Below are 10,000 nucleotides of genomic sequence, written 5' to 3'. Positions count from 1 at the left end.
GGTCCTCTGGTCGGTCTCTGGTCAGTCTCTGGTCCTCTGGTCCTCTGGTCCTCTGGTCGGTCTCTGGTCCTCTGGTCGGTCTCTGGTCCTCTGGTCCTCTGGTCCTCTGGTCGGTCTCTGGTCCTCTGGTCCTCTGGTCCTCTGGTCGGTCTCTGGTCCTCTGGTCGGTCTCTGGTCAGTCTCTGGTCCTCTGGTCCTCTGGTCGGTCTCTGGTCAGTCTCTGGTCCTCTGGTCGGTCTCTGGTCCTCTGGTCCTCTGGTCGGTCTCTGGTCCTCTGGTCCTCTGGTCCTCTGGTCGGTCTCTGGTCAGTCTCTGGTCCTCTGGTCCTCTGGTCCTCTGGTCCTCTGGTCGGTCTCTGGTCCTCTGGTCGGTCTCTGGTCGGTCTCTGGTCCTCTGGTCCTCTGGTCGGTCTCTGGTCCTCTGGTCCTCTGGTCCTCTGGTCGGTCTCTGGTCAGTCTCTGGTCCTCTGGTCCTCTGGTCGGTCTCTGGTCAGTCTCTGGTCCTCTGGTCCTTTGGTCGGTCTCTGGTCCTCTGGTCAGTCTCTGGTCGGTCTCTGGTCCTCTGGTCCTCTGGTCAGTCTCTGGTCGGTATCTGGTCCTCTGGTCGGTCTCTGGTCAGTCTCTGGTCCTCTGGTCCTTTGGTCGGTCTCTGGTCCTCTGGTCAGTCTCTGGTCGGTCTCTGGTCCTCTGGTCCTCTGGTCAGTCTCTGGTCGGTATCTGGTCCTCTGGTCGGTCTCTGGTCGGTCTCTGGTCCTCTGGTCCTCTGGTCGGTCTCTGGTCCTCTGGTCCTCTGGTCGGTCTCTGGTCCTCTGGTCCTCTGGTCGGTCTCTGGTCCTCTGGTCCTCTGGTCCTCTGGTCCTCTGGTCGGTCTCTGGTCAGTCTCTGATCCTCTGGTCGGTCTCTGGTCAGTCTCTGATCCTCTGGTCGGTCTCTGATCCTCTGGTCGGTCTCTGGTCCTCTGGTCCTCTGGTCCTCTGGTCCTCTGGTCCTCTGGTCGGTATCTGGTCCTCTGGTCGGTATCTGGTCCTCTGGTCCTCTGGTCCTCTGTCACTGTAACGTTTTGCAGAAAGATCTGCTCTTTTTGTTCCCGGGCTCCGTCCATTTGCATCGACCAAACCGAAGCCGATTTCCATGACATTTACACAAAGCGATCCCCATTCGCCCCCAATATGAATACAACTGTGAAACATTCAAATCAACACACATTTGTGGATGAAAATTTGTGTGAAGTTTGTATCACTTGTGGAAAACTGTTTGTTTTTTCTCCGTCTAGAATATTCTAAGAGAGTGTACCAGGGCGTCCGAGTCAAGCACACCGTCAAAGACCTGCTGGCGGAGAAGAGATCCCGACAGACAAGCGGACCTCGATACAACGTAAGAACAACCTCCTCTGCTTTTGTCCCGTCTCCCCCGTCTCCCCCTCCCCCAACTTCATTTTCCTCCCATAACCAAACAGCCACAGTTGACATTCTGCTGGTGGCACAATTAAGAGGTCGCCTTTTAAAAAACTCTCCTCTCCTTGTTTACATTTTGGCTTGTTTTGTGTGGACCAACGATGCAGGGTTTGACCACCTGTACCTCCCCCATCTCCCCCACCTCCCTCCCTCCTCTTGTCTCTCTACTCCCCCTCGAGGCAAAGCCAGTCTGTAAATAGCTGAGCACGATGTGTGTGCAGAGACAGGAGGTCACACAAAGAGCAGAGACACAAAAGAGACACAATGCTGGCAATGGCGACGATGATCCCCCCCCCCCCCCCCCCCCCCCGGTGGGACTGAGGTGGACAGGTAGCACAGAGAGACAGAGAGACAGAGAGACAGAGAAAGGGCCAGTGAAGGAGGCTGCCTATGCAAAGTTTGATCCACGCACACCTGCCAGCTTGACATTGTCCTCCGCCGCGTACCGGCCGCAGACAAACCTCCTATTGTTGCCTCAGGATCACTCACACACACACTCACACACTCACACACACTCACACACTGACACACACGTAGTCGGCTTTAGACGTCTGCATGCACGAGCAGGACCGGCTTTTCATTTCTGTCCACAAACCGCCTGTCAAAAGTCTTTACAGGACGGCATTCACCGTTTGTCCACTCTGGAGATGCGCAGGCCGCCGCTAGCGAGAGAGGCGGCCGTGTGAGGACTAGATGCCGTCACATGACAACAAAGGATTCTCGACTGCGACGCTTTGGGATGTTTCTGCAGCGGAGTGAGGGCCTGGACGCCTCGAGTGGGAGGACAGCAGTAGTCCTGGCTGTGCTGCAGACAGATGGATGTTTTATTCAAACACACCGAGAGATGAAAATACACTCGTGGTGCAGTTTAGCGTCAGTGAAGTCTTTATATCCCTTAATAATTAGAGCTCAGGCCGAGTTCAGCACTGTACACTAAACATTGTGGAGCGTTACGGATGAGGCCTGGTAATATTCTTCAAACTTCATAAAAAAGACCAAAACCAATGATGAATTGATCCTACGGACAGGTGTTGCGTGTGCTGTGGAGGTCCATTGATTTACAAAAGCTAAAACTGCAGAAATTGCTTCTGTGAAAATCACCAAAACGGCTTCAACTTTGACCCCAAAACTCGTAGCGAGAAGCAGAACGAGAGAATTTGTAACCTCCGGTTCTGCCGCGTGAAGCCAAAGCTTCATGTGTTGAAGCTGCATTCTCTCTAGTGTCCACCAGGGGGCGACTCCTCTGGTTGTATAGAAGTCTATAGAAAATGACTCTACTTCTCTCTTGATTTATTACCTCAGTAAACATTGTAAACATGAGTTTATGTCTCAATCTCTAGTTTCAAGTCTTCTTCAATACAGCATGATGTTCATTTAGTACATTATGGTCCATTTAGAGTCACACAGACCATAAAGCAGGGGATGCTTTAGGGCGGGGCTACACGCTGATTGACAGGTCTCTGTATACGGCGTCTCTACGTCACTCCTCCTCAGTCCACATATGGTCACTTCCTGTTCACTGGTTGCGAACAAAACAACAACATAGTAACAGCCACAATCCAAGATGACGACAGCATAATTACCGAACTGGATGTTTCAAAACATCAGTCCACAAACCAATGAGGGGACGTCCCCATGACGACAGTCAGTGTTTTAATCAGTGAGCCACAGCGTTGTTCCTTCATTTCCATGAACACACTGAAGTGTATCTGAAGCCACATTCAGCGGCTACTCACTGAACCATGAGGAGAAGCGTCCCAACAGACGCTCTCTTCACTGCGAGCTGAGTCTCTGAGTCTCTGAGTCTCTGAGTCTCTGAGTCTCTGAGTCTCTGAGTCGAAGGATTGATCAACAGGCTGACACACTGTTGGTTTTGGTCTTCTCATGTGACATTTAGAAAAACTGGAATCATGTGAATCCTGTGTGAAATCTTGCGTTGTTTGTTTACGAGCCGGTCTGCGGAACATTTCTACGTTGTTTTGCAAAATTATGAACATTTATATGATTTAATGAAAGCAGAATGATTGTTTTAAAAGCCGAAGACTTTGTCCAAACTGGACTGAAGAACCTCTAACTGTTGTGATGACGATGTTGCAGAAGCAAAGGACCAGGAACAGGAACGGGGATTGGTGCGTGACAATAAAAATAGTGCAATAGAAAAAGATACAATTTAAAAATAGAAAATATGTAAATTGACAATAAAACATGATAACCAAACAAAGAGTATGTTAAAACAAGTATGTTGTTAAAGTGTCTCGTGTGTATTGAAAGAGTGTGTCGGAGAAGTACAGTAGCCTTCAGTTGACTGTTTGGTTTGTCCCTGCTGGGCTTCTGTAGCAGCAGGGTGGACCTGCTCCCTCTGCACATACAAACAACGCATTCTAGATGAACGACAACTCAGCCATTCTTAGTTTCAAGTGTACACTACTGAACACACAGTTATGAATATACATTACATTCATGCTTATATATCCTATGCACCGGCCCTTTAAGGTATTTTCACAATAAAGCAACATTTGTAGAACAAATGAAAGAATCCAGGGTTAAAGTGAGACCAGAACTAGAAATATGAAGTTGAGTTGATGAACAATGAAACACAGATTCAGTTGAATACACTCGGTGGTTTGAGTCATATTTGAGTTCTTTATTCGACTGTTTGTCGACGTTGATTCATTTGTCAGGTAACTAGCGTACTTCACACACTGACGCAGTTATTTAGTCCCAATCGAGGATCTGTTCCTAAACCGAACTAAGTTGTTTCCTGTGGAGACAGAACTTTATTTTGAAAAGACTGTATTCACGTGAAGGCTTTCGTAGGAAAACACATGAAAGTGAGGAGCAACTGTTGGTAAGATGCGTTGTTAAGTGTGTAACACATCGTCTCATTTCAAGGTAATCGAAGTGTTTTCTATGACGGAACAGTATCCGCCTGGCATAAAGTAGTTTTATTATGAAGAAACTTCTCATTTCACACAGGCAGTTATCTGTTCTGCACCTCATGTGAGCTTTGCGTGTATGTTTGTGAATGACAGAGCTGCTGATGCTCAGACACAGTAACTGAAGCCTTTTATCTCCGGGAATAAAAGGCCTTTGAGAGCGAAGAGCAAACTCTGACCACAGAGTCGCTTCCTCGTGTTGGAACACGGAGAGAACGTAAAGATCTCACCTCCTTTCACTTGCTTGCTCCTCTGTGTGCAAACACGCTGCTGTCGCATTAATGCCACTGTGAGAAACGGAGCCGTGTGATGCTCAGCGCTTTATTCTGAAAGGACTTTGTGTCTTTGGGTCAAACCGTTCACAGATAACAAAGAACTCACAAGTACAGAAACAACCAAGCTTTCATAATCGTGATGCTTCAGCAAACTGTCAAGAAATAAGAAATATTCATGCAAAAACAAAAACAGGGGTTATTTTATCATGAAGTCCTGGAAAGAAAAATAATTCATAATAAATAAAAAACTGAAAATAAGTTTTTTTTACATAAAGTCCTGAAAGTAAAATAAAAAATAATAAAATACAAACAAAAAACAGGGTTCTTTAAAACATAAAGTCCTTAAATTCAAACACCAGAACACGATCAACATGAAGTAAATAAAAGAGAGAAACATGAAACTGTTGACATGATGTTCTCACCAACAATAAGTGCGTGTGTGCAGAGTTTACATAAGAAGGAAGTGTAGCTGCGTGGAAACAAACAAGGAGGCGAGTATTCCCTTTGGTTTATTTCCATCCATACAAAACAAACACACATTCACTTCCTGCCACCCTTTAACCCCCGTCACCAGGGTTACGCCCCTTTTCTTAAAGGGGCCCCGTGAATTCGGTCGTCCCCTACATGCGCCCCCCCAGAATTCACCAACCCCCGAGATTAGTCCCAACCATCAATGTCTCGGGGCCCGGATCAACCGACCAGCCCGACTCCGTGTCTCTGGGGCCGGAGGCAGGACCACCGTTGAAGGCCCCCTCCGGGTCTCGTCGTGCTGAGGCGGGAGGGCCCGAGGCCGCCCCCGCCGTGGGGGTTCAGCCAACCGTACCGGTCGGTCCAGGTCGGCATCCTCAAGAACTCAAACAGGCCGAACGGAGTGATCAGCGCAGTCTTGGGAATGTCCAGCGGGTGAACGGGCACTTGATGGTAACCTCGTACCAGGTCCACTTTCGAAAACACCACGCTGCCCGACAAGTGGGGGGAAAAGTCTCGGATATGTGGAACCGGATAGCGGTCCGGGATCGTTGCATCGTTGAGCCGGCGATAATCTCCACACGGGCGCCACCCGCCCCCGGGCTTCGGGGCCATGTGCCGGGGTGAAGCCCGTGGACTGTCGGAGCGGCGAATGATGGCGCTGCATGTTTTCAAACTCTATCTTAGCGATGGTGAGCTTCGCTGGATCTAGGCGCCGGGCCCGGGCATGTACCGGTGGGCCGGTGGTAGAGATGTAAGATGAAAGAAGAACCTTTAATGTGGACAGGTCCTTCATCATTACCCTCCTCCTCCTCGTCCACACACACACACACACACATGGCCTGACTGTCTGAGCCGGAGCGAGCTGCTTTCCATGCGCAGCCTTCAGAGATGCACTGAGCCGTCCCTCGGCCACATCAGGAAGTCTTGGCGCTCGCAAATCACATTCAAATTCAACCCTCAGAATTTGCTTGCCACCCGGCCAACGCGGGCTTAATATCAACTCTTTCATGCCAGCAGCATGCAAAGAGGAGTGTGTGTGTGTGTGCCGGCACCGCTCCGCCTTCTACAGAAACACACGGATGCACAAGTTGATGCATCAATCGATATATGGCCAACATGAGATCAGAGGAGATGCAGCACAGACTGACGGTTTGGAGCTCATGTTGAGCTGCCAGACCTTCCAAAGATAAGAAGCAGGAACCATCATCAGCTGTTGAAGGAGTCCGAGCGTCTGTGGTGAAGGAACAGTGTGTTGGATTTGAGTTATTGGCAGAATAATTACATTTACAATGTGTTCATTGGTTTATAATGATCTGAAACTGAAGCAGATATTTTATTCTACATTTTAAAACAAAGTTCTGTCCACCCAGCCTTCGTTTTACTGAATATAAGCGTAGAGGACAACGTCCACTCAGAAGACATCTGTAGAGGTGCAGACGGAGGAGAAGAATCCTTTGTTAGCTTGCAGTGAGTCCTTCACGGCTACGCTGGGAGCAGGTCTTCTTCACGGAGTCCGCCATGTTGCTCCGCCATGTTTCTACAGAAGCTCAGAAGGGTCAAACCAAACACTGGCTCTAGACTGAGACTTTGACCTGAAGGCCACCGTCGTTCTCTGACAGAGCTGGTGACAGTGCGACAGGGTGAGCCTCAGAGTTTGAACTCTGACCTCCTCTGTTATTATGGGATGGATGACCTCTGAACGAGGCGTGGTCAGTTTGGGTGCAATCTGCAACTTCACCACTAGATGTCCTCAGATCCTCCTCTCTGCTCCTTCAAACAATACAAAACCGTCTTCATGCTGCAGATCCCTGTTTGCACGGGTTGACGTTGTGACAGGATTTTGGGCTTTTAGCTCCGCCGGCACATTTCTCTGTCGTCCACCTGATACCTGCAAATAACAAACAGATGTCAGACTGAATTTCGGGAAAATATGAATGAACAGCTGACATGTCTTCTTCTTCTTCTTCTTCTTCTTCTTCTTCTTCTTCTTCTTCTTCTTCTAATATTTCTGTCGCTCCATTTCAAATGCCGTCCAGTTTAAAGTCTGGTCTCTGTGTCACAGGGAGGATCTCCCACTTCACCGTCCTTCGTCCAGATGTCAGGTGAGCCTCAAACATGAACACATGCTGCATCAGCACTTTCATCATCGCCATCATTCACACCAGAGCGTCCACGTTTGACTTCTGACGAGTCGTCAGCAAATTTGCACGAATGTGAGGAGTGAAAAGTCACAGAGGTTTTCATCTCCTCCTCATAAGTTGCTTCTTAAAACATGTTTTTACAGACCGGCTGTCATGTGATGTCGTCTTTTCACTGATTTATTCTATTATTGATATCGTGAGTTTTATTTCTTCTTTAGCTTGTCTTGCTTTTGTCGGCCCACTTTGTAAACTGTTTTGAAGGTGCTGTACATGAAATAGTTGTATTTATTCATTATATATCATATTTATTGTTGCGTTGCTTGTTTCATGTGCTGTGCTGTTTGATGAGTGTTCTGATGGACCTCACTGTTGAGCTTTCTGTTCTTTTACTGCTTTTCTTTGTTTCGTCTCTCAAAGCACTTTGTGAACTGTTTGTAAAGGTGCGGTGTATGAATAAAGTTGTTGTTATTGTCGTTTATGTCTTCATGCTGTCCTCCGCAGGGTCTCACATGCTGCCCAGCTACTACGGCATGAGGCGTCCCTTCATCTCGGACTCAGACTTCTGCCCGTCCAGCAAGCAGTTCTCCCCCGACGTGTACTCGCCCTCGCTGGGCGGTAAACCTCTGGGCTGCGAGCCGTCCTCCATGAGCAGCTACTCCTCCTTCATGGACAGCTACTACCCAGAGACCTTCGGCGATTACCGCAGCGCCGCCTTCTCCAGCTCCGGAGGATCCTTCCTGCCGTCGGCGGCCCTCTCGTCGCTGCTGCCGCCCTACGGGGGAGAGTCCTCGCATCTGTTCCTGGTAGGATGGAGTCCCTCTGTGTGGAGGGTCATCACAGTCATGAGTCCAGAAACCCTTTAAACCTAATGCATGAAAAGTGCAGCCGATGCTTCACGTGTTAAAGCTGCATTCTCTCTAGTGTCCACCAGGGGGCGACTCCTCTGGTTGTATAGAAGTCTATAGAAAATGACTCTACTTCTCTCTTGATTTATTACCTCAGTAAACATTGTAAACATGAGTTTATGTCTCAATCTCTAGTTTCAAGTCTTCTTCAATACAGCATGATGTTCATTTAGTACATTATGGTCCATTTAGAGTCACACAGACCATAAAGCAGGGGATGCTTTAGGGCGGGGCTTACAGTGATTGACAGGTCTCTACGTCGCTCCTCCTCAGTCCAGATATGAGTCGCCCCCTGATGGACATTAGAGAGAATGCAGCTTTAAGACCTGGAGGTTGCCGTCTGGTTCTTCTTCAGCACGATGTTCATTTATTAAATCAGGAGGAAGAGAGATCGATTTATTTCTCACGTAAATTGCGTACTTTTTTTACGGCACTTTACGGTTATTTTAACACAAACTACGATCTTTTCCTGAACGTGTCGAAGTCGTTTTATTACCTAAACGTGACAAAGTTGTAATGTGAAGACAGACTGTGTGTATGTAACAAACAGAAAGTGGCCGGTGGTGTTGCTGGACTTTCGTAGGAAGATGCATAAAACATGAGGAGTAACTTCTTGTAAGATCTGAACTGTTGTATGAGGATACAAGTTCAAAGATAACTGTCCTCCTGCCATTACAGCAGCATGGAGCATGTGTCCCAGAGGACTGACTGGATTGTCTCCTGTTTTCTCTTCCTGCCTCAGAGGGACTCGTGGGAGCAGTCGGTTCCGGAGCCGGCGTCCCAGGCGGAGGCTCTGTGTCCGGACGGCCTGGCCTCCGTCAGCGTCCCGCCCTCCATGCCCAGCCCAGACCCCCCGGGGAGCCCCTCCCAGTACCGTTCCCCGGGCCGGGGCTCCTCCATGGGCCCCGGGAGCCAGCCCTACACCCTGCACCCCCTGGAGGAAGCCCACTACCACCCTCTGACCACCGGCGGCTCCTACGCGGTGCCCTCCGCCTCCTTCCCCTGCCCGTCCTACATGAGCACCCCCATCAGCGACCTGGTGACCAAGATGGTGACGGAGGAGGCGGCCGACGGCCACGCCGGGCTCCCCCCCGGCGGCGAGGCTCACCCCTCCTGGGCCAAAGAGGACGGGGTGAGCTCCTGGTCTCCCTACGAGATCAGGAGGGCCTACTGACTCCAGGGGAGCTTTCACAGACTGTCCAACACTGAACTCAACAAGAACTCTGCAGCACGGCAACGTGATCGGACAATTTCATGCTTTTATGAAGAGTTTTTGATAGAAAGAGTTCTGCTTGATCTGACGGGAGATTCCTTTTTCTGTGTTACAATAAAAACATAAACCATAAGCCCTCAACCGTAAAAACTCAACTATATTTGTATTGATGTCTTTGAAGTTGGTAAAGTAGTTTAGGGGCGTCTCTGTCATGAAACTTCAACTTCTGCAGTTTCAGGGTTTTTCAGGTTAAACTAATTTGAAAACAATATAAATTATGATTTGGTGAAATATGTACAGCAGTTATATCCTCATGTTTGTGTTTACGTGAAAATAAACGTACGAGATTTTAAAATGGTTGTGAGGCTGATATTCATAAAGAATCAATCAAACATTTATGATTCTTCCACATTTAGTTCATCAAGATAATCTTCAGTGAACTTTATGATTTAAAGTGTTTAAAGTGTTGAAAGTGTTTAAAGTGTTTAAAGTGTTTAAAGTGTAACGCAAAAAGCTGACGAGTCTGACGTCTAATCAATCGAATCAAACTCCTCGTCTCGTCTCCTCGTCCCGTCTCCTCGTCCCGTCTCCTCGTCCCGTCTCCTC

At 48.6% G+C, this 10,000-nt stretch overlaps 1 protein-coding gene across 1 annotated transcript in view; it reads left to right on the top strand.

Moving 5' to 3' along the window:
- Positions 1 to 9,355, top strand: part of pou2af2 (POU class 2 homeobox associating factor 2) — a gene marked incomplete at its 3' end in the record, with an annotated part of 10,622 nt that extends 1,267 nt beyond the window's left edge. Inside the window, exons 2-5 of the mRNA XM_079272438.1 lie at positions 1,273 to 1,373; positions 7,198 to 7,237; positions 7,778 to 8,079; positions 8,924 to 9,355. Of these exons, the coding sequence (XP_079128564.1) occupies positions 1,273 to 1,373; positions 7,198 to 7,237; positions 7,778 to 8,079; positions 8,924 to 9,355 (875 nt within the window). The remainder of the gene's footprint in view (positions 1 to 1,272; positions 1,374 to 7,197; positions 7,238 to 7,777; positions 8,080 to 8,923) is intronic.
- Between the last annotated feature and the right edge of the window lie 645 nt (positions 9,356 to 10,000).

Source organism: Melanostigma gelatinosum, assembly GCF_949748355.1.
Source record: "Melanostigma gelatinosum genome assembly, chromosome: 7".
NCBI lineage: Eukaryota > Metazoa > Chordata > Actinopteri > Perciformes > Zoarcidae > Melanostigma > Melanostigma gelatinosum.
This window is presented reverse-complemented; position numbering and strand designations above follow the sequence as displayed.